Consider the following 25,771-nt stretch of genomic DNA (forward strand, 5'->3'; position numbering starts at 1 on the left):
TGAAGCAGATGCTATGCTAACTTGAAATGCACTAACCATCACGTTGAATTTTACAACATCCATCAAGGCATTGGTCCTAAAGGCCTCCAACTCCAAAGTATCTGAGAGTCAGACTCCTACTTAACAACAGACCTCTAGAGCGTTTTTATAAGATGGTCATTTTGTTTGAAAACGTTTGTCATTATTAAAAATCTCCACTCAAAATCTGCAGATTTGCTTCAGGAATTCTATGTGGGTGTTCTGAAAACCTCAATGGACGACGAGCCCAGCCCTGTCAACATGTGGCGCATAGCAAGTTTATACATTATTCAACCGGTGGAAAGCACTGCTCAGAAGGGAAGACACTGTTTCTTTATTTATATCCCCAAAATACGAATATTTATGAAAAGTGTAAATTGTTGGTAGATGTTGTCCCCTTCATACGTTGCCGTTGCCTGAATCATATCAGCCACCGTAAAGACAGAAAGTAAGAGATCTTAATATTCCACATTTATAGTGTTATTGTGGTCCATAGGCTGAACATTTTCTTGCAGTCCACTTCAACGGGAGAAATGTGCATGTTTTTAATCCTATGAAAGCCATGCAAATCACTGAGCTTCTTACATATCTGATGGATTTATTTTACTATCCAAACATAAATATATGACATAAGGGAAAAGGTATATGCAAATGAAGCAGAAATTGGGAAATCAAATGTACTTGTTCATTGACAGAGAAATGTACAGATTCTCTGCAAATGAAATCACTTTGAACCAAACGTTTTACAGCTGTTCATGTGTTCATGCATATGTAACACAAATACATGGAAAGGTCGTGTCAGCATCTGGGACATCACTCATAGGTTTCTGCTAATGTACTTATCTATTCCTCTCAATAGTGGTCCGCAAGGTCTCTTCTCATATGTCTTTCAGTCTGAAAAGGATGATCAGTGCCTTATGCTTCGGAAAGGTCCTGTAGTTGTATTGTTTTTTTTTTAAAACAGTTGTTTGTCATTTGCACGTCTGACAATAAAGGTGAAAGCCTCAAGGTCACTGAAGGACTAACATCACTGGCGGCCTTTTGACAAAACGGTATGCTCTTTGCTGTAGATATAACCAATGTAGCTTGATTAGGGAGTTTCCCTACTTTTGCGGCAAAATGGATCCCAACCTTCTCTCCTTTGGACAACGGAAATATTTAGCACACACCAGTTTTCCATATGGGCAGGATTTTGCTGGAAATTGGCAGTCGTCTTCACAGCTGTTGCAAGAAATAAAGAAGCAAAGGATGATTTTTTATTTTATTTTCAGGGGATAAGACACTAACACATAATAACAGAAACAAATAAAAACATACATCTGTTCTTGAAAAACAAACAAGCCATCGTATATTCACCAATCAATAATAGTGTCTGTGAACCTCCTCCACAGTTTGCCCACTCTCTAATAATATGTTTTTCCCAGTTCATAAAATATTTAGTATCTGATCGCCGTTATAAATTCGAGGTGAGCTTGCATGCTTCCGAAACGTAGCGATGAACTCTGTTCTGAACAAGCAACATTGCAATAAGAACTATATTATCACTGATGCCCTATTTTTTGTTATACCGAAAAGGCATGCCAGTAAGTGCAGTCTTTATTCAGATCCATTAATGCTGCTTAAATATATTAGTTAAGTGATTCTGCACCATCCTCCACACATCTTGTTGTTCTTCGACAATCCACAAAAAAGTGCCCCCCTGTAAAAATTTGATTAAATATTGAACACTTTACAGTCACCTCAGGTTGACATTTTCAATTTTTCTCTGGTGTGTAATAAAACCTCAGCAATGTAAAATAGAGAATGTGCCCCTTATATTTGTCTTGAATTTTCTCAAGTGGTTCGGATTCCTCTCCCAATACTTTGGGGCCTATTACAATGTTTTGCAGAGACACCGTGGCAGAAATGTGACCGAACGACCTCTGGTCGGCAGTCCAGACCGACTAATTATGATGCGACCGCACATGGTATGGTCGCATTATCCAATTTCTCTATGGGAGATTGTGTTACGGCCGGAAACCGCCGGTAACACAAGCTCCCATAGAGAAATGGGAGATTGTGTTAAACCCTGCACCCTGTGGCAGGCACCTAAAGGTACTTGCCACAAGGTGCAGGGATTAACAGAGGGACAACATAGGTGCCCCTTCGGTCCCCAACCAGAGGCCGGAAGGGGCCCCCAAACACACTTTCCGACAGGGTTTCCATGACGGAAAGGCTGGCATGGAAACTGTGCCGGAAATTGTGCATCGTAATCCGGATGGCGTAAACCGCCATCCATATGGATTACGGGCCGGTCCCGACTGGCCGACGGGCTCCTTGAGCCCATTGGAAGCCACCCGGAATGACTGGTTGGTTTCAATTACGACCGGCTGTATCATAATCAACTGGTCGGAATTGAAACTGATGATGTCAGTCGTAAAGCCTCTGACGTAAGGTCAGAGGCTTCACGACCAACATCGTAATCGGTGCCTGGGTATTTTTTATGAAATTGACGCTTTATCACTAATTCCTATCAGGACATACTCTAATCATGTAGAAGCATATTCTGATTATGAATTCAAAAGGACACCCTGGCACCCTTGAAATTGCATTCCCAATTTGCGATTCTCTTACTGAGAATCGCAAATTGAGAATGTCTTCTCATTCATTCCTATGGGCCTCTAGGGGAGGTATTCCTTTATTGCGATTCGCAATTTTCAATTAAGGAATATGTAGGATTCACATCATTTTTTGCAAATCCTATATACATAGTGTTTTGTGATTCTCAAATAGCGATTCGAAAAAAAATTGCAATTTGGGAATTGCAAAATCAGAGTTTGATACATATGACCCTTAGTGCCTTAACATATTTCAACATTAATATTAGAATTATCCCAAATCGGAGTGAATCTGTGAAAAGATAGAACAGTTAATACCTTTGAGACACATCTATATATATAACAACAATCCTCCACGCATTCATGCCTTTCCAGGGGAAATGAAGGAGACGGACCAAAGGAAACCAGCAGGAAGGTATTTATTTCTCCCCCGCTTTGCTGCGATGTGTTTCGAGCACAGCCGTGCTCTTGATCACTCTCATACTCAGCTTGAATGCCTTATTGCACTAACTCCACATTAAATCCAGACATTGTTGTGCAAAAACCGCAATAAATAGATATATACACAAAATTCATCATAGTAAAACCACTAATCAATAGATATATATTTGCTCATTACTAAAATTTTCATAAATATAATATGTAATAAAACCATAAATATATACATTTCTGTAAAAATATAAAAGCAAATTATTTTGACATTTCTTATTGTCAGTCAATACATATTTCATAGTGCAGTTTCTCTATTGATCTCGGATTTTAGGAGTTACCACATATTCTGTCTATAGCGAGCCATTCTTACTGCATAAATGCAACACTGTTGAAACATAATGGAGGCTGCTTAAAGTGCTTGAAAATTATAAAGTGCTTGAAGTGCAATACAATACAATACCTAAAAAATATACCCCATAAATAATATTATATTTAAAAAAATCTTTTTTGTAAAATTTCATTTAGAGCACTAGGAGGATTTCTTATAAATTATTCTAACCAAACATTTGTTCATTTATATATAATTTTATTGTTTATTGGAATAGTCTTTATACTTGTTATTGTGCTTACTTGTGACTTGACATATATATTTTCTTCTATTATCATTTTGGTTTCAAAAAGGGTTTCTCTAGATAATGATGCAAATCCTCAGTGTTATTTAACCCATTGGGATTCTTACTGTCTAACTCTAAAATTGTTTGAGTTTCCAATTTTCGCAGTAGTTTTTCCCTATCTCCCCCTCTGCGGAGCGGTGCTACGGCATTAATAACAAAATAGGAAAGACAATTCAAATCATTCATATTCACCGTTCTAAAATGCCTCGCCACTGGATATGCCGCATCGTTGTTAACAATTGCCCTGAGATGCTGCAATATTCTGACATGCACCTGCAGCTTCGTGCTATCCACATAGCGAAGCCCACAGGTGCACGTCAGAACATATACAGCAAACTCAGTGCGGCATCCATAAGTTCCTTTGATGGCTACACTTCTATTTGAGAAGGGGATATGGTAATGGGTTGTATTCGTCCCAAATTTGCAAGCTCTGCAAGATGAGCATTTAAAAAACCCATTTCTCTGCTTCAGCCACGTCCCGTCTTTCTTAATCTCTGGGCTGGATCTTATTAATTGATTCGCCATTGACCTGGCTCGCCTAAAGGTGATGACAGGTGACTCTGGTAACCTACCAGCATGTACACCATCAGTTAGAACAATAGGACAGTTCTTTCTGATGATGGCTTTAATTTTTCTTTCCTGCTTGCTAAATGTGGTAATGAGTCGCGGATTCTCATTGTCATCACCGTCAACAATATTTTTTGGGGTCAATACATTGTCTCGTGATCGTTCCTCAGTTTTGGCCCAGGCTCTGGATAGGGTCATCTTAGAATACCCTCTATCACTTAGTCTGTCCATCATCTCCTTTGCACATCTCTCATAATTTTGTCGGGAGCTACAAATGCGCTTTAATCTTAGTAGCTCGCCTACAGGGATGCTTTCGATCAAGTGACGGGGATGGCTACTGCTGGCCTGCAATATGCTATTACCAGCAGTTTTCTTTCTAAACAGAGTTGTTTCTAGTTTATTGTCAATGGCTGAAATTCGCACATCCAGAAATTCTACAGAGGACACACTAATATTTGATGTAAAATGTAGATTGCATGAATTTAAATTTAAAATTTTTACAAACTGGTCTGCACTTTCTACATCTCCCTCCCATATGGCAAAAACATCATCAATAAAGCGAAGCCAATGTTTCACTTTGTGTCTATTATGGGTGCCCTCAAGGACCTGTTTCTCCCACCAGCCTACGTGCAAGCACGCATAGCTGGGGGAGAAACAGGATCCCATGGCTACTCCTCGTTCCTGCTTCCAACATTCTTTATTGAACAGGAAATAGTTATGTAAGCACCAGGCGGTCAGTTCACAAATCATTTTGTTGTGGCTGTAATATTCATATGATTTGGTTCCCAAAAAGTAGTTAACCGCATGTAATGCTGCCTCATGTTCAATACTAGTGTACAATGATTCAATGTCTAATGTAATTAGACACCAACCCATATTCCAGTTGATGCAACCAAGCTTATTTAAAAAATCACCTGTATCTTCAGACATAACTTTGCAGACCTTTCACATGATCCTGGAGGTAAAAATCTATATATTGGGACATGTGTTCCGCCACACTATGGATGGCGGAAATTATAGGTCTACCTGGTGTAGGTGTTACCATTTTGTGTACCCTGGGTATTAGATACAGAATTGGGGTGACCGGTTGTTCTACATGTAAAAACTTAAATTCAGTTAATGATATTAAGCCATTTCTCTTGTATTCATGTAGAAGTGTTTTTAAAGCATCCTTCGCTTCTTTATATTCCAAACCACTTGCTTTCGAATAACATCTCATGTCCCCCAATTGTCTCATCGCTACTTCTATATATATATGTATAGTTTTTTAGCCTGATCTTGAAAAAATTAGGATGCAAAAACGTAATTAAAAAAAGCCTTTAGGCCCTCAGGATCAGTTTCTGCTTCTATATTACTCCCAATACTAGGGCTCTAAGTGCATATGAGACTGCAGATAACCTATTGAGGTAGCAATATAATATTTTTCCAGCTCTTGAAGTCCCCATCCACCATTTAAGGCCGTTCGACATAGATTTTGACTACTAATCCTACTGTTTTTGTGGGCCCCAATTAATTTGATTATGATGATGTTATTACCCTGCAAGGGATAATTTGCAAAATAAACAAACATTGCAGTAACACTTGTTGTTTTAACCAAGTTACTTTGACCAATCAACGCAAATCTATTCTGATCCCATACTTGTAATTGGCTAGATTTTTTCCTAGTTAGGGGTTTAAAGTTTAAATCATTTAAGTATAGTAATCAGGTCCACGCTGGAGTGCTGAAGTCAACGTAGGTTTATTCAGGGAGAAGTTAGGCAGGAAAACAGGTAGAACAAGTCCAGTTATAAAACACAGCAACCCCACCGGAAGCAGCCTGCTAGCTGCTCAACCCCATCCATCAACTGTCCTCTCTCATTCAGTCACCCAAGCGTTCCACTCAAATCTCACACACCAAACATTCCATTCAGAACACTCACACAGGCTGAGCAGCTAGGGACAGGGAAACATGGGAGAGGCAATCCATAACATCAGAATACTACATACCTCTTCCCTAATGAACAGAAGAATGATGTAACGTAAACAAAGAATAAAAGATAAAATCAGCATTTAACTATAAACATAAAATTACAGCAACAGTAAATAAGGAAAAACAAGGGGAATATAACTAAACAAGATCAATCTAGAGCCCAGACCCAGGGATGGCGGGAAACACGCATCACTAGAGGGAAAGGAACAGAAGACAATAGAGATAGACGGATAAACAATAAAACCCCTCCCCCTTCCTCTATGAAGAAAAAAAATGAGAAAACGTACAAAAGTAACATCTCCATGTGAGGAGTAAAGTCAATCTGTACAGAAGGGACTAGTACCCAACGTCCTGCCCCCACCCTAAGCAATGGACAGCGTGTACGTGAATGAGGACAAGAGGGGCTAATACCCAATGTCCTGCCCCTGCCAACCAAAAGGGACAACCTGTAAGTTAGAAATTTAAACCATGTAAATAATAATGTCATGAGGACAAAAGGGACTTATACCCAAAGTCCTGCCCCCACAAATTACAAGGGACAACCTATGAAAAAAAACGTGAAAGCTCTCCAATGTGAGGAGGCAGGCAAGGTGAAGACCCTGCAACCAAAAACTTGTGCAGCGCAAGGCGTCCTATGCATGCAGGGACCACCCCTGCAACAAAAACCTGTGCAGCGCAAGGCGTCTAATCCACGCAGGGACCCACCCCTGCAACAAAACCCAATCATCAACCCCAAATTGAGGTCACAAATTGTAGATAAGGGAGAAAACCCCAAAAACTTACCCCCACGTAAGGCCAACCCTCATGTAAGGGAGAATGTAGGGGCAGCGTGTAACGCTTTATGGAAAAAGGACATGTACCTAAACCCATGACCATCCCGCATGTAAGGGAGAATGATGTGCAGTTAACCACTGTAAACATGACTAAAATGTCCCCAACGTAAGGGAAACTAACCTGTGAAATGTGGAAGCTGAAAAACTTTAAACTGTAATATAAATAAGACATTCAAAATTGTCACATTAATACTGTACAGTGAGGCATTGAACATTGAGCTTACAGCTACAGATTAGCCAACTTCATGTACTGAAACAGAAAAGCTGTAATAAACCACTGACGGACGGAAAGTGTAATAAAAAAAATCCATTCAATTTCCAGCTTGTCACTAGACGGCAGCGTAACACAGGGCAGTGAATACAGAAAAAATATAGCTGCTTGAAAACAAGATCTCACCATTTTGAACAATCCTGGGCCACACTCGAGAAAACAACTGGAAATGCTTTGTGGCACCACGAAGAAAAATAATACACTGTACATGACCTTAAGACACCGTCGCTCTGACAAACTTCTCAGTCATGTTCAGTCAGTATTAGGAGAGTACGTCTCGAGCACGCTATGAGGCAGTAAGAATACAAGAAAACGTGATTGCAAAAGGTGCAGGATGCAGGATCAGAATGCCTCATAGAACCAAACACAAAATGGCGGCACGCTAATCACGCCACGCAGGGTGGCTCCCAGCACGCCTGTGCTTGAAATACCTAAAACAGTAATGGGTCTTGGCTCACACTCAGCAAGGCTGAGCCAGATAACTATAGAACAGAACAAAGGCCAAGGCTGAGACTGACTACTTCCTTATTTGTTAACCGATTTCATGAACTAAACATGAAATTCTGCTTTAGAAATTGCACCTTAGTCAAAAAATACACTTTTCCATCTTCATTTATTTTTTCAAAGAACGACAACATTTGTTGTGCATTTCAGTACAAAACTAACATGAACACTACAATGAGACAACATTAGAAATATTCACAACACACCCTATCAGTATATATCTCATACACTTGGCCAATTTCACAGTCATTTCACATTCACACAAACATCCATCCTACAAACAAAGGTCCCTAATTCACATTTATATGTATATTGGACAATTAAAGCAACAAGAATACAACCATTTAATTTAATCAGCCCTTTTCTCCCCAAAAATTATTTTCCTATATACAATATTAACTTCTGGGTGACCAGGGAATAAGGAAGTAGTCAGTCTCAGCATTGGCCTTTGTTCTGTGCTTCAAATATGTCACTGAGCAGCGCTAGTATTCATCAACGTCAGGAAAATCTCCGCTGTACATCCTCGCATCCGTCACAAACAGGTAAGTCTCGCATGCATTATGTTGCTTCGCGCACAACTTTTGAAGATTCAAAATGACAGTTAAAATGGACATTTGAGCGTGTGGAGAAAAACGGAAAAATAAAGTGAAAAAGACACAAATAGTCTCACCACACATGTCCAGCTTCATCAGAAAGTGGATAGGCTGAATTCCACATGGGCTGATAAAAATGGACAGGCTGCCAGCCAAAGACTGTCCACATTGGGCGCATTTTTAAATAAAAAACACCTGGGTAAAAATGTAACTGTGCTAAAATCACACCATGTAGGCAAGTTGAGCCAAACCAAAGCCATGCCTCCATACATATGAAGTGGACTGCAGGTAATGCGCTCTCTGGCAAAACGGTCTTCGCACGCAGCAACCTTCTTTTGAAGAATCGACGTTCAGGTTGACCACAGCTGACAAACCAGTTTAGCGCAGGATCAAGAGTAGAAAGACTTTGCCCATGCCTCCTGGCCATGTAACTGTTGATGTGCACTCTTTCCTTTGTTCCAACGCAGGCAGTATTCAGGAACACAATCTGCGCAGTATCAATGTAATGAAAGCAAAGGATTACTGTACTTGTAGGCTCACACTGCGCAGCATTCATGAGGTACCAGGTTGTAAAAGCCTCTTGAGACAGGGTACAGCACACTTGTGTGGGGGCTGTCTGTTGTGATGGACACCGGTGGGGCTGCACTGCGTGCTTTTACTGTACCTGTTTCACATGTTGTCTTTGTAGCATAATGTCTTTAGAGTGACACAGCTGTGTGTCCTCTTGTAACTCTTGTTTTTTCCGTCATGTTCCTGTCGATTGCGTTAGTCGACTTCTCCATGTAGTGGCTCCTTCCCAGCATGATGTAGTAGGCATCTTGTAGTTTTTTTATCCACTTGTACCACTGTAGAGCGTGGGGACGTCGTCAACTTGTCACCAAAAGTAAGTGTAGTAATCAGGGACCACGCTGGAGTGATGAAGTCAACATAGGTTTATTCAGGTAGCAGATAGGCAGGTAAACAGGTAGAACAAGTCCAGGTATAAAACACAGCAACCCCACCGGGAGCAGCCTGCTAGCTGCTTAGCCCCATCCATCAACTGTCATCTCTCATTCAGTCATCCAAGCATTCCACTCATAGCCGACACACCAAACATTCCATTGAGAACACTCACACAGGCTGAGCAGCCAGGGACAGGGAAACATGGGGGAGGCAATCCATAACATCAGATTACTACAATAAGTCTTTAAGATAATTTCTAGTATAGATGTAAAGGTATCAGATTGTTTTATTGACTGAAATTGTATTACGTGGGTTTGGAATTTGATCATGATTATTACAGTTCTGCTTTTTCTTGATTTATCTTACAGTCAGAAACCAATGAATATCGTAGAAATATTTTAAATGTTTGGGCAAGGTTTTCTGTGTCTTGTAGATATAATGCAACATGATCTGTACATAACTTAATTTTAACAACATTTGACAAACAAATTGTATTGTGCTATAATCCCTCTGGTTTATAGCCAGTGGTTCTATATAAAGGGCAAGAGGGGGCATTCCTGCCCTGTACCTCTACAGATAGTTTGCCTAGTACGCCATTCATTTATATTTGTATGCTTGTCCTTGATACACAAATCAATGATAAATTGATAAGGTATGTACATTCTCCTAATTTGTTCTGTAAAATACTAATCAAGTAGGTCAAATGCATTGAAAAAACTATAAAGCAATGCTGCTTTTGTTGTGAAATAAATTATGTATGTATAGGCATTTATATAGCGCACTACTTACCCGTAGGGTCCCAAGGCGCTTCGACCGCTGCGAAACCCTTCCTGGCTTCCCTGAGAGATGGTCCCTTAATGGGTATCTCCAGGGTGAGACCAGGCATCCCCGGCGGTCTGGTGGGGCCGTTAGTGAAGATGAGGCAAGCTAATGCCCAGAGTTGCCGAGTGTGATCGCTGATCAGAGTGGGCACCGAGGCGAGAGAATTATCGAGTCCGCTGACCCTGGTCCAGAAACCTGCCACGCCGGGAATCGAACCCTGGTCCCGGGCCGTCCTCTGCTCTCGGGTCTGCCGCCACTAACCAGTGAGCCACACTACTTCACATTATAAAATATATCTGTGAGGAAAGATGTCTCCCCTTGTATGAAACCAGTATGGTCTGTCCTTATTAAAATACCTTCTACACTAGCCAATTGTACAGCCAATACCTTCATAAAAATCTTATACTCCTTATTGAGAAGTGTAATAGGGCAGTAAAAACTGCACTCTTTAGCATGTAATTAGCTTAAAAGCAGGAGCATAAGGACCCAATCTCGAAATATGCTGAATTCTGGCTTATGAACCAAATGTGGTTAAATAATTTGACCAAATCATTACCAGTGTGGCTAAAGAAACTTTGTAAATTTCACTACTTAACTCATTTGATCTGGGAGATTTACCAGCCTGCATATCTTTAATAGCTGTTATAACTTCATCTCTAGAGATTTGTTGTTGATAACCTTCATTTTTGAGATTCTGTAAAGTACAATAAAGCTAGATTTTGCAAAACATCCTCAAACTATTAGGCTTATTGGTTTTGGTATATAGTTGAGTATAGTATATGTAAAGACATTTTACCACTTCCTCTGGTTCTCTAATTAGATGACTGTTCGCCAATTCCTCAATAGTTTGAAATTCTTTATTATTCATCTGAATGGATTTTGCCTGCCATTTTTAATAGTTTAATCTGATCTCATTCTTCTTTGCTAAACAATCATCCTCTTTTAACTGTTTTATCATATTTTCAAGAAGACTCATCCATCCAGCTCTCTCTCTGACTGCTATTAATTTACACATTCTCTGAAAAACTGCTTTTACTCCATCCCAAATTATTGGTATTGAGGGTGAGTTGACATTGTGCCTAAATTAACTTTCAATTTAAACTTGTACAGAAATCCATTCACTAATAGTGTGCCACTGCATTTCCACATGGGTATTGCTACCTTTCTAAACATAATACCCGGCTCAAACACTTCTTTAACCATACAATGAGCCACAAAAATTGAAGGGCTAATTTCCATTTGAAATGCTTTCATGTCTTTAGAAATTAAAAAGGAACTGTCCAACGTGACACCACTCGCAAACATCATCTGAGCACACAACATCAACATCATCTCCTATGCCAATGAAACTCAACTTGTGCTCTCACTCTCAGCGAACCCCACCCAATGACCTACTTCTACAACGACATGAAGAACGTAGCGACATAGATGAAAGATAACTGCTTCAAATTAAACACAGACAAGACAGAAGTCCTGATCTTGAACAGACACACTAACCTCTGGTACGACTCATAGTAGTCGACGGAGCAAGGTCTCAGCCCTGCACCGAAAAACCATGCACAAAACTTCAGCATTACCTAGACAGCAAACTCTCCATGATACGCCAAGTCAAAGCTGTTGCATCTGCTTGCTTCAACACCAGCTGCATGCTCCAAGAAATTTCAAATGGCTCCCCACTGGCACCAAGAAAACTGTGACACAGGCCCTCATCACCAGTTAACTCGACTACAGCAACACACTGTATGCCGGCACAGAATTTGAACTCATGTAAAGACCCAGCTGTACCGAACACAGAAGCCAGACTGATCCTCAACCTGCCCAAGAGAACACACATCACCCTGGCCCTCAGAGACATCCACTGGCTTCCTGTCCACAAGAGATGCAAGTTCAAGCACCTGACCCACACATACAAAGCCCTCCACAACATTGACCACACTACATGAACCACCGCCTGAATTTTCACCAACCCACCAGAAACCTGCACTCTGCATACCTCACCCTCACACAGACTTCACGCATCTGCAAATGCTGCACTGGAGGACACTTGTTTTCTCACCTCGCCGCCAAAGTCTGGAACACCCTCCCTCTCCACCTACGCATCTCACCCTCGTTAACCTCTTTAGGAAGGGACTCAAGATCTAGCTCTTCGGCTGAGACCCACCGCACAGCGTCTGTATACCCCTCGGGTGATAAGCAGTGCTCTATGCTTGCTTGATTGATTGATTGGCCAACATTGCAAGACATGGGATTCTATAAGTATACTCCTGAACGAAGGGGTGTAATTTCCTCCACATATCTTTTAATCCATAAGCCTGATTTATCTCTAAAGCATGGTTTCTCATTTGTTTTCTATCCCTGTTAGGTGATTAGAGTTTTTCTGAAGGTTCATTGTGGCTAAGTGTCAGATTAAAATCACCACCCATAATAACGGTTTCAGATACACAGAGCAATGTTAAGTTCTTTTAGAGGCTGAGGATTGTCGTATGAAACCAATGTACACAACTGGTTATAGCCTGATTACACCAAAGTATGCGATTGCTCATCCACTTTTAGAGGCAGTCTTGCACTTAATTTTTTCAGACAATTCCCCCAACTTCTTATTTGATTGTTAGAACTACTCATTATGCACCAATTGGTATTTTTTATCTCAGTAACCTAAATCAGTATTACTTTTAATAGTTTGTTAGCAGAAGTTTCCTCATGTGTTTGATTCATACTTATACCTATTTACGGATGCAGAGCTTTTTTGTTCTCTTCCATCTGCATAGCTCTCTGCTCTACCCCTTGACTTATAGAGTTATTTATTGTTATAGAGACAGATAACTATGGTTTTGCATGAGAACACATGATGCATAATCAAGAGAGCCTGCTCGCTCTCTGCTGCAAATCAAGAGGCAATATTTCTCAGAGATTTCCTATGTATACCCTTCTTCTCTTACTTTTCAATTTCCATTCACGTGTCTCATTTTGCCTGTCTAACCTCTACTATTGTCTGTTCTTTCTCTAGAATCTTTCCAGACATCTGAGGATCAGTGGTTAATTATACTGAGTAAGACCCATTGTCTTAATGTGGCTGCTGCACTGAACTGTGCATAATATTAGTGTGACTAGTTTTTAAAGTTTCCATAAAGTCAGCAGGCACCTGCGTTTGATATAAATGTTGTATTTATTTCGCTAAAAGCAACACCACAATACAAACCTCACTTAAATTGTTATGAATTTCCATTGATCAGGCACCATTTAGGTCATCTAATTCCGAACTGCAGTTCGTCAAGCCCCATTATTCCTTGGTATTCACTGCCTCCTCTGTTTCATGAATAGTCAAGCTTCCCTGAAATATGATCACTCAGCCTCCCAGTCCCTGAGCGTGAGCTATAATTTTCACTTTATCCATTCAGATCCCCATAGCGGGAATATTGTCTTGCTTGAGATCCCTATCTGATATCCTCCTGTTTGGCCTAGAGTCTGAAGATGGAGATCTTACCTTCAAGATAAAGAACTTGCATGCATAAATGACTGCAAATTTGGGCTATGACCAAGTGATTTATTCTGATTAAGACAACAAATATTACAAAGCCTCCATATGTTCTGCCATATTTTATGAAATACCATTCGTGTTTTAAATCTAGGCGGGTTATAGTAAGCTGTGACAATAAGACCTTTGGGTGGTATAGCAACATAACCACTTCCTCGATAATCTGAAAACGCATCACCCAAGGGCCATGTATCTCTCCCCATGACAGCCAAGAGTCTAAAAACAAAAGAAAAGATGTAATAGTGCCACAGTGATGGAAGTGACATACCACTGAATTTGCAAGTAAGTTGAAGGGAATGCGTTGCACAGCGTGGTTTCTTACGCAGCAAGATACATTTTTGCCCGCTCGCTTCCACTTTAAAAAAAAATGCTTTCAGAAGACAAAGTGGGATTACCTTAAAATGTAGAGGTATCGAGGCAAGATGACCATCTTGATAATATTAAACCTGACGATTAGCCGCAGATGGAGTCTATCCCATTTACGAAGAGTCTCAAGTGATTCTGCATACAGAGTATCAAAGTTGACAAATAGTATACGCCATATTTATGGATACTTGAACCCTCAGATAAGTTGGTTGCTGACTTGACAAAACAAGAGTCTGGTATTTCTGGGGGTAAGACAGAATTGCAATCTCACCAGCATATGCTTATACTGTAATTTCAAGCTTATGTGAAAGGTAGGACAGTCAGTTTCTTTAGGGCCTAAATATATGGATCAAAAGGATCATGAATAATTTAACGTATGATTAATTAAAATCATTACAATTCATTAAATTAGAATGCAATAAAAGGAGAGAAACTTAAGACCAATTTTTTTTGTTTCAACTTTTAAAATACACGACGGGTTCATGGTTTCGTTATTTATGGCAGCAAAAGGCACCTCAGCTTTTTTCATCAAATATAATTTAGTCAATTGCATCATTATAAAAACATTATAACAACATCAATATCTGCACACTTTCAAAAGAGGGTAAATGTGTGCTCTAAGCCTGCTGCGGCTAATTGGGGTCATATATACCTTAGACGTTTATTCAATGAGGTCAGTTTGGATTGGAAAAGTAAAACCCAAACCAACACAATGAAGTCTAGCTGTTGAAGTTGCCTGGTCTCCTTGATGGCCCAAATGGGCCATCCTGCACAATTCTACATTCGCCTGCTTCATATATTTGAGAATACGTGTTGTTAGGAGTCATGATTCACCTCTTAGAATCATTTCCCCTGCAGTATTCTAGGTTCAGAACTCTGAATGGGGTTTAAGCCAGTATTTCCTCAACATAAGGATAAACCTAACAGAAGCCTCATTTCCCTCCTGAGGCGGAAGCCGGGAGGTCTCCTTCTTTTCTTTTCGTTATTTTGCACTAAGAAATCTCTACCTGTATTTTATTTCGTGTCCTGAATTGTGCTTGATTTAGAAGCATTTTTAAAGTGGTAGACTGTGTATTTTATCTTTATTTATTTATTTATTTATTTATGTGACTTTTAAAGCGCTACAATTACCCTTGGGTGTCTCGGCGCTAAGAGCTATGTATAGTACCAGTATCTTGAGGATAAGTGGGTTCTGAGTCTAAAAAGCTGAGGGCTTATTGAGAAAACAACCAAGTCTTAAGTTGCTTTCGGAAAGTGAGCAATGTGGGGCTAGATTTTATAATGAGAGGAAGGGAGTTCCATAACCTTGCTGCTGCAATGCCGAAGCGTCTGTCTCCCCAGTTTACTTTCCTCGTTCTGGGGGTTTGAAGCAGGAGGGCCGTGTTTGAACGAAGCGTTCTGCGAGTTGGGAGGGGCTTTAAGGAGTTTCTGAGAAATGTGGGTCCCATGTTGTTTATTGCATTGTACACAATGCACAAGGACTTGAACTTGGTACGGCTTCTGACCGGGAGCCAGTGTAGTTGGGCCAAATGTTTTGTAACAGAGGCAAATTTTGGAATGCCAAGTAGAACTCTAGCAGAAGCATTCTGAATCATTTGTAATTTGGAAATGACTTTTTCCTGCGCGTTGAGGAGAAGGGCGTTACAGTAATCGGTGCGAGAAAACACCAAAGTTGAAATGAGCGTTTTGCCTGTTGTGATGGGGAGGTATGGCAAGAGCTTCTTGATTTTTCGCAGGATGTTAAATGACGATGAGACAACAGAATTCACATGGTGATGAAAAAGAAGTTTATCATCGAATGTAACTCCCAAGTTCCTTACTTTGCTAACCGGTTCAGGTGGAGTGCCCATCTCTTCCGGCCACCACAGGGGGGACCAGGCAGGCTGAACCTTGCCGAACAGCATAACCTCGGTCTTGGCAGAGTTCAGTTTTAAGCAGTTGGAAGCCATCCAACTGCTAATGGCTCGCATACCGTCCTTAAAGTTGGCCGCTATGGTGGATCCGTTTTTGTGAATGGATAATACCAGCTGGGTATCATCGGCGTATGTAGTCAGGTTGATGTTATACGCTTTTATTACCCTCGCCAAGTCCGACACGTAAATGTTAAAAAGGGTCGGACTTAGCGAGGAGCCCTGAGGGACACCGCAGGGGAGTTTGAATGTTGGTGAGGTGAATGGACCCATCTTCACTGCCTGTTTGCGGTCGGCCAGGAAGGAAGCTATGAGGTTCTTGGCCTTGTGTTTAATACCAAAGGCCTCGACACGGTCGATCAGAGTAAAGTGATCGACCGTGTCGAAAGCCGCCGATAGATCCAACAAAATCAAAATAGCCTGACCGTCGTTGTCCATTGTAGTTCTGATTTCATCGGCGGCCTTAATCAGAGCCGTTTCTGTCCCATGACCTTGTCGGAAACCGAACTGGGTGTCATCTAATAGGTCATTCGCTTGAATGTAGTCCGATAGTTGTTCATTCATGACAGATTCAAGGATCTTAGCTGGAAAAGGCAATGAAGCAATGGGACGGTAGCTGGAAGATTCAGATGGATCAAATGAGGGCTTTTTGAGTAACGGTTTTATTATAGTATTTTTCCAAATGTTCGGGTATATACCCGATGAAAACATGGTGTTACAGATGTGTGTCAATGGTGAGACAATGGTATCTGAAATGGAATGAAGTACAGAGGGATGACAAGGATCCAGAGGGGAGCCTGATTGGGTTGATAAGATAAGTTTGTGAATACAGTTAGCGTGTACCTGAGTGAATTCCTTGAAAGTAGCTGAATTCAGCTCTGGTTGGGTGTTTGTAAGCACCCTGGTGTTTGAATTGGGAATGAAGTCCTTAAATATAGAGGTGACCTTGTCTGAGAAATAGTCAGCTAATTTATTACATAGGCTTTGTGAAGTTTCGGTAGGAGGGTGAGCTGGTTCTGCGAGATGGTTCACTACCTCAAAAAGCTTTTTCATGCTGCATTACGCCTGGTCTATTTGGGTGGTGTAGTAGATGTTTTTTTCTCTGGCCATTTTCTGCTTGTAAACAAGGAGTGCAGCTTTGTAAGTTGTTTTATCTGATGTGTTGTAGTGTTTGCGCCATTTACGCTCTAGGTTGCGGCAATATTGACGCTGTAGCCTAAGTTGTTCTGTAAACCATGGAGCAGAAGGAATTTTTCTATTACGTTTGGAGGTTCTGGGCGGAGCTAGAATTTGAAACGACCTTTCCAGAATGGAGGTGTAAGTGGCGGCCGCAATATTTGGGTCTATTTCCCCCTCTGTGTGTACGAAAGCCTCGGTGAGAATCAGATCAAGATGGTTATGATCTAGGTTTCGCCAATCTCTGGTGGTTAAAGGAGAATCGTGTGAAACATTTTTACCTAACTTTGATTTGATTTTAATATCAAAGAGTATAGCGGAATGGTCAGACCAAGTGAGAGGTAGTACTTTGTTCACGGTAATGAAAGGGTTATTAGAAAAAATACCGTCATGCGTGTGCCCTGCCTCATGTGTGGGAGTCATTATCAGTTGTTCTAATTCTACAGCAGATAGGTCCGTGATGAGCTGGGCCGTGTCTTTATCCGTCTGAGATTCTAAATGAAAGTTAAAATCACCCAATATAGTGAAGTATTTATGTTCGGCAGCTAGTTCACTTATTTGATGAAGTTGGGACAGAAATGCGTTGCGAGAACCTGGTGGACGGTAGAGGAGTGTACCAGTGAATGATTGATTAGTATTGAGCGATACGGTAAATACCAGGGCTTCACATGTGGTATGTTTAAGGTCAATAGCTTTAACTCGTAGAGTATTGCGATAAATTATGGCGATACCACCGCCTTTATTTGATGCCTTGCGGTCTTGCCTGTAGACACAATAGTCCTCTGGCATGGCGGCTTTAAAATCTGGGCCTGAGGCTTCATCTCCCCAAGTTTCAGTCAGAAATAAAAGGTCAATAGCATGATTAGTAAGCACTCGTTAGCGCTTGACTAATAAGCGCCCTCGACTTTAGACTCCCCCAGCGCTCCTCAGCGCTTTGTGCTCCTTCCCCCCTCCCCTACCTTCGAACCGCCCTCAGCCGAGCATTGACGCCGAGGGTTGGGAATCGATATTGGTGGCCATATTGGGTGTGGGCCAGGCAAATTGCGCGCTCTAGCAGCGCTATAAAAAGGAACTAAGGACTGCTCCTAGCGATAAACCTAACAGAAGCCTCATTTCCCTCCTGAGGCGGAAGCAGGGAGGTCTCCTTCTTTTCTTTTCGTTATTTTGCACTAAGAAATCTCTACCTGTATTTTATTTCGTGTCCTGAATTGTGCTTGATTTAGAAGCATTTTTAAAGTGGTAGACTGTGTATTTTATCTTGCACTCGTTAGCGCTTGACTAATAAGCGCCCTCGACTTTAGACTCCCCCAGCACTCCTCAGCGCTTTGTGCTCCTTCCCCCCCTCCCCTACCTTCGAACCGCCCTCGGCCGAGCATTGACGCCGAGGGTTGGGAATCGATATTGGCGGCCATATTGGGTGTGGGCCAGGCAAATTGCGCGCTCTAGCAGCGCTATAAAAAGGAACTAAGGACTGCTCCTAGCGATAAACCTAACAGAAGCCTCATTTCCCTCCTGAGGCGGAAGCCGGGAGGTCTCCTTCTTTTCTTTTCGTTATTTTGCACTAAGAAATCTCTACCTGTATTTTATTTCGTGTCCTGAATTGTGCTTGATTTAGAAGCATTTTTAAAGTGGTAGACTGTGTATTTTATCTTGCACTCGTTAGCGCTTGACTAATAAGCGCCCTCGACTTTAGACTCCCCCAGCGCTCCTCAGCGCTTTGTGCTCCTCCCCCCCCCCTACCTTCGAACCGCCCTCGGCCGAGCATTGACGCCGAGGGTTGGGAATCGATATTGGCGGCCATATTGGGTGTGGGCCAGGCAAATTGCGCGCTCTAGCAGTGCTATAATAAGAACGGACATGACTCCGCGCAGCGGACGCGTACTGCGGACGCGCCGGATCTGCGCCGGAGTCGTGCCAGAGTCCTGCCCGTCTGCGCCCGTCCGAGCCCAGACGAGCCTAGGGCCAGTCACTCTGCCACATACAGCAAGTACCTCATGCACTTACTCCCGAGCGGCATTACTTCGCGCTCGCTCCGTGCCACCTTCATACTGTACCCTGTTTCAAACGAACCCCTCACCTTTTACTCACTGTACACTTTGCCACCCCCCTAATCATGTAGCGGTAAAACACACTCTACGTCTGGGTCTTTTGAACTGTAGATCTCTCCCCAGACACTCGCTGGAGGTCAACCTCCTCATTTTAGAACAGGAATTGGACATCCTGTTTCTAACTGAAACATGGCTTACGCAAGGTTCAGAAGCAGATATGGTGAACGCCCTTCCCCCTGGCTTTTTAATTCTTACCCAGGATAGACCATTGGGTCGAGGAGGAGGCGTCGCCATTCTGTATAAGAATACACTGACCTGCAGAACCCAGAAAGGGGAGGTGGAAGATTGCGAGAGCTGTAAGTTCTCCTTTCAAATCTCTCCCACCGTCGCATTGACGGGGCTGTTAGTCTATCGCACCCCAGGTAACATTGGAAACTTTGCCAGCTCACTTATGGAAACGGTAATGGGCTGTCCCGCCTCTGTCACTAATTTCATTACCCTGGGAGACCTAAACCTCCATTTTGACGACCAGGAAGATCGGGCGGCGACTGCCCTCCTGCACGACCTTAAAACCTGCGGGGTTGATCTTATAAATTTGGAGCCCACCCATAACAAGGGCCATTTGTTAGACTCCATCTTTGTAAATATTTCAACCATGAAATCAGCCCCCCCATCCCCCTGCCATGGACGGATCACTTCTTGATCCCTTTCACCTGGGAAACTAAATCTGAGAACTTCTCCCCCTCTAGTGTTGGTACACCAGAAAGACCTTGGGCCAGGCTATCGGTGGAAAATTTTTCACGAAGCCTGGAAGCCTCACGCCCACTGCTTCCTCAGGACCCTGTCCTAGCAGAAGCAGACCTCTGTAGGTGGATGTCGAACACACTAGACGCTATCCTCCCTAGGAGATCAGCAGGAAAAAAGGAGAAAAGATTACATACCGCCCCTTGGTATACACCAGAACTGAGGGTTATGCAGAGGGCATGTAAAAAACTAGAGCGTGCCTGGAGAAAAAACTGGGAGGTAACTAGTAAGACGGAATACCGAACAGCGATGAGGAGCTATAAGCTCTCTATCCGGCTAGCTAAAACTCAGTTTTTTGAGGAGAAAATCAGTAACGCCTCTAACTCCTCAAGAGAAACTTTCTTGGTGGTCAAAGAACTTTTGAGAGTTCCTACATCTTCTGTCCCCTCGGAGAACTTGGAAAACAAATGCAATAATCTGGCAGAATATTTCCACACTAAAATTGGAAAAATGTTGAGTTCCCTACCTCAACCGAAGATAGGATCTGAGCCTCTGGAGGATGAGAGCTTGCCCTTAAAGATCTTGGAATCCTTTGGCCCAATTACGCAGGATGAATCCCTTAAGGTCCTCCTTTCCATTAAGAGTGGCTCCCCTCGGGACGTCGTCCCCATGAGAATTCTTAAACTCATCGCCCCTTCCATTGTGGAGCCCATCACCGAAGTTATCAACGCCTCCTTAGGCGCGGGTATTGTTCCTCCCAATTGGAAGAGTGCAATAGTAAAAGCTCTCTTAAAAAAACCTAGCCTAGACCCCTCTGATATGGCTAACTACAGACCCATCTCGCTCCTCCCTGGACTCAGCAAAATCATGGAAAAACTGGTTAATTCCCAACTGTCTAATTTTCTCGAGTCCAATGGAGTGCTGAGAAGTTCCCAAACTGGTTTTCGCCCGGGCCAAGGCACTGACACCGCCTTGCTGGCAGTCACGGAGGAGGCGCGCTGCATTTTGGATTCAGGAGGATCAGTGGCAGTGATCCTCCTTGACCTTCGTGCAGCATTTGACACTGTTAACCATCGAGTGCTACTCCAGAGACTGTCAGATGCCGGAGTGAGGGGGACTGCGCTGAACTGGCTCAGGTCATTCCTCAGCGAAAGATCCTTTCAGGTTTGGGAAGGGGGCGCACGATCGGCATCCACCCACCTCCATTGTGGTGTGCCTCAGGGCTCATCCCTGAGCCCCACACTATTTAACGTGTACATGGCCCCTCTGGAGGATGTGGTGGCTCCTTTTAACATCAAGATCGTGAGCTACGCCGACGACACACAACTGGTGTTCGCCCTCTCCCAATCCAAGGATAACTCTCAGACACTTCATGCGTGCCTTTCAAAAGTCTATTCCTGGATGGGGGACTCAGCATTAAAATTGAATGCGTCTAAAACTGAGATAATGCTGATGGGATCCAAAACCCCCTCTCTTCCCTGCTCGGCCTGGCCTAGTTGCCTAGGATCTCCTCCCGAACCCAAGGCCGAGATCAAGAGTCTAGGCATCTGGATGGAACAAGACCTTTCTTTTAGGACCCAGGCCGCTAAACTAGCTGGTATCTGCTTTGGCCTCCTCCGATCGGTACGCAAAATACTGCCCCTGATTCCTCCCCAAGCTCGGAAACTCCTAATCCAGGGTCTGATCATGTCCAGGTTAGATTTTAGCAACGCGATCTACCTCGGTGCCCCTGAGATCACTCTGAACAAACTCCAACAAGTTCAGAACGCGGCGGCACGAATGCTATATAACATCCCCATGTCTCGCTCGGCCAAACCAGCTCTGAGGGCGTTACACTGGTTGCCCATACGGGAAAGGGTGAAATTTAAATCCCTCTGCCTTGCGCACAAAATCCTGCAAGGCAAAGGTCCCCCTGTCCTTCAAAAGATGGTGGTCCCATATAAAGCCGGCAGAACCCTACGCTCGGACAAGCAACACCTGATCGCTGTCCCCAGAGTTAAAAAGGCTCGATCAGGAGGAAGGAGATTCTCCGTTAATGTCGCGGCCCTCTGGAATGCTCTCCCCTTAGGTCTACGCGCGGAACCATGTCTTCTGCGTTTCCGAAAACAGTTGAAAACCTTCCTTTTCTGCTAATATTCTATCCCCCTTTCTGACTGTAGTACGACTCTGTTTGGCAAAGCGCTGGGATGCTCCAGGGTAACCGTGCGCTGTACAAAACCGATTTAATTAATTAATAAGGAGTTTTGTGCAGATATATGTGGCTGATTATATGGCTCTAAATAAAGAGCAGAAAGCTGTGGAGATGGGGGCAGCTTGCAAAGTTCCATGATTAAAGGGAATAATGTTGGAAAAGCCACATATATAGACAAATTGAGCAGTCAGCAAGGTATATAGCGTAGTGACTCAGCTAAAAAAAATAGAATGAAAGCCCGTAAGGGTAAGAGTGAACCATATGGGCTGCCAGAAAACTCTGTTGAATGCCTTTTTGAAATCCAGCGGATCATCCCAGAGGGCTTTTGTAGGATACTTGCAACCTCAAGGGTCAACATTGCCGTAATAACATGAGAAATGGTGTGCCTTGCGGGGATAAATCCATGTTGCATACGATCTATCAGGCCAGTAATAACTGCTGAGAGACAGTTAGACAATAATCTGATTTACATTTTTGAATCTGTGATAATCAGCGAGACCGGCCAATAAGAGTCGCATTCTTGAGCATCCTAATTTTTCTTGAGAAATTTAGATATATAGGTTTTGGCCCAAGATGGTGGCACAGAAATATTAAATGCGGAAGAATTAAACAGGTTATACAACAGAGGGATCAGAATTTTAGAAAAGGCTTCAATTCCATAGGAATTAAATCAGGACCTGCAGGTTCACCCACCGCCAACTTAAAAATTGCCTTGGCTATCTCACAGCAGGTTGTCTTTGGATCAGGAACCTCTCGCTGCAGGGTCATTAACTCTAGCAGTCAAAACATTTTTGGATAGTTGTCAATCTGGTCTTGAGAAGCCATAAAGCTTCTGCATGCAGCTTGGAACAGAACTGATGGATTACACCCCCTATATCGGATTGACCACCAGAGACCACCAATCCTTGTCAAATTCCGAATTCTCAGTAAGGCATTACTACTACTTTTTCCCTTTATCCTGAATGTTTGAAGACTACCAATTACTTCAATATTCTCAAAATAAGAGCTCATATGTGCCTGCAGCTTTCAAATGACTCTGTCCCAAGATCTCTTTTTCAGCAACATTTCAAGAATGTTCAGTTGTTCAAAAATGAATCTAGTATTAAAATAAGATTGAAGTCTGCCAAAACTAGATCAATAGTCTACTTCTAATTGTAGAAAATTGGAGTGTGAATGAGCCTCTTTAGCTGTTTCAGCCCTCCCCTATTTAATGGCAAACGTAGGAGTGTACAAAAACTTTGAAAGTACAGTAATGGTTGCTGAGCCTAAATTAATGTTGTCAAATTATTTGAAGGAGTGCTTCATGGTATTTAAATGCATGATATCAAAATGATAATAAGTCGTACAGGGAGGGACAGACAGATTTTGAAAATAACTAGACTTAATATAAAAATATAAGGCATTATAGTGTTATTATTAAATATGGCATCACTGCAAACCTAGCAAAAAAAATATCAATCCGAGAAGGCACGCAATGAGGCATAGAAAAAAATGTAAACCATGCTCATATGAACGGCAAGTTTGGTAAACATCCACTTCAGTGTGTGATTCTGTAATTTGATTAAGCGACATTCGTGATTTTCTTAAATGTCTATGCCTAGCATCTACCATTGATGTGAATCAAGGCCAGGTTGGATGACTAGGATGAAATCAGCACAAAGGAGAATAGGCTCCACCAAAAGATGTAACATGCCAGGTAAGATATTAAAAACAGATGGATCTCTGTTTCAGGAGCATAGACTGAACAAATAGTGACTTGAACCCCTCCCTTTTTAATCCTGGCCATTGACCATCAGTCAGAATTATCAATCTTTACCTCTGTCGTAGCCCATTCTCCCCTTCGAGCAAAAAGGGCAACATCATGTTGTGGGGTGTGTGACCAGATACCACTAAGATCTCATAACTCTAGTTTGGGAGTTTATAGGACTCTTGCATATTAGGATGCTGTAGTGCTAGAGGCACTCTTGTGGTCTGACACCCTGTGATGACCTTTGACTACCATTATTTTAATTAACTTTGGTGTGTTATTTTATCCTAGCCTGAATATACAATACCCTGCATATGCCTTATTTCTCTTAAAGGTTTCTTTCTTGTAATCTTACAGTTTTTCAGTGGGAGCTGTCACAGAGTAGAACAGTCTTGCTAAGAACAGAACGTGTGGGATGTGCATTTGAAAGCATTAGAGAGAGAGAGGTGTGGAATGTACTGTTTGGTCTTGAAGTGCAGTATCATGTGGAGTGGTGTGGCTCACTGGTTAGAGGCGACAGACCCGGAAGCAGAGAACGGCCCGGGACCAGGGTTTAATTCCCGACGCGGCAGGGTTGTGAACCAGGGTCAGCGGACTCGATAATTCTCGCCTCGGTGCCTACTCTAACCAGGGATCACACTCGGCAACTCTGGGCATTAAGCTTGCCTCATCTCTACAACGGCTCCCCACAGACGCCGGGGATGCCTGGTTTCACCTTGGAGATACCCAGAAGGGACCATCTCACAGGGAAAGCCAGGACGGGTTCCCCAGCGGTCTTCAGCGCCAGGACGCTTACGGGCAGCAGTGTGCTTTACAAATCCCACACACAAATCCCACACACATGAGCAGAGATGAGGTATGTAATGCTAGAAGCAATGGTGCACAAATGTGCACTGTGTTGTACCCTGGTAAGAACTATTAATGTCTTACTATTGGCTTTGACATGGCCTCATGTCATCCTGAATTCTGACTCTGCCTGGCTTGAGCTTTATCTGCGTGCACAGACTCGACCGCAAGTTGTTTGGGTTAATCACGTTCAAGGATTGTTTTTGTGAGAGATTATTTAATGTACCCTGGAAAGCTTTCGTGAGCTTTGTTAAGATGAAGGCCGGAACATGCGAGAATGTAGAGGTAACGTGGGAACTCCTTCCTGCCATGGAATGCTTGCTTGCAAGCTGGCCAGTCCTAGTAAGTTTCCTTGTGCGGGGAGGAAGACTCTCGAATCTTCTAGTGTGTGTTTTGAGACTATAAAGCTGAGGTTTGTTGACAGCTTAGGTGGGACCTCACTTACAGAGTAGATGTACTGCTGTAAAACAAACAGAACCTGAGTCCCAGTCAAGATTCCAAGCCACCTGTGAACGCCCCACCCCCCCAGCGTCAATTGGCAATATTGAGTGAACAATCGGGTGAGGTGACTTGTTTCTGACTAGTGCCATTGTGATGTGTGGTTCCAGTGGCTGAGGTCATTTGAGGTGTTTGAGTTTTGATTATTGCCATTGTGATGTGTGGTCAGTGGCTTTGATCAGTTGAAGTGTTTTCTTTGTGATTCAGTGTATATATCTTTCTGATCTCTTGCAGGACATCCAGTATATTTACTTGAGTCTTATCTCATATTATTTGCTGCTTGTTTATTCAATAGTATTATTCATGCCTTTAACTGTTGCATTTACCAAGTGCGTTATTATTGCATGCATATAAATAAATATATCTCTATGTGTATTTGAATGTGATTCATTTTGGCATCTGGGAAAGCCTTTTTGTTAGAGAGCATTGCGTAAATGAAAACCCCAAGCCTTATTCTAACAAGAGAGTCTTAGCATTTTGTGAAATAA

The 25,771-nt window shown here is 42.5% G+C and overlaps 1 protein-coding gene across 1 annotated transcript in view; it reads right to left on the reverse strand.

Annotated features, from left to right (window-relative positions):
- Positions 1 to 329: 329 nt before the first annotated feature.
- VEGFD (vascular endothelial growth factor D) overlaps positions 330 to 25,771 on the reverse strand; it is a 478,050-nt gene continuing 452,608 nt past the window's right edge. The window contains exon 7 of the mRNA XM_078656086.1: positions 330 to 1,239. Within this exon, the coding sequence (XP_078512212.1) occupies positions 1,122 to 1,239 (118 nt within the window). The 3' untranslated portion in view covers positions 330 to 1,121. The remainder of the gene's footprint in view (positions 1,240 to 25,771) is intronic.

This window comes from Lissotriton helveticus, chromosome 8 (genome assembly GCF_964261635.1).
Source record: "Lissotriton helveticus chromosome 8, aLisHel1.1, whole genome shotgun sequence".
NCBI classification, from domain to species: domain Eukaryota; kingdom Metazoa; phylum Chordata; class Amphibia; order Caudata; family Salamandridae; genus Lissotriton; species Lissotriton helveticus.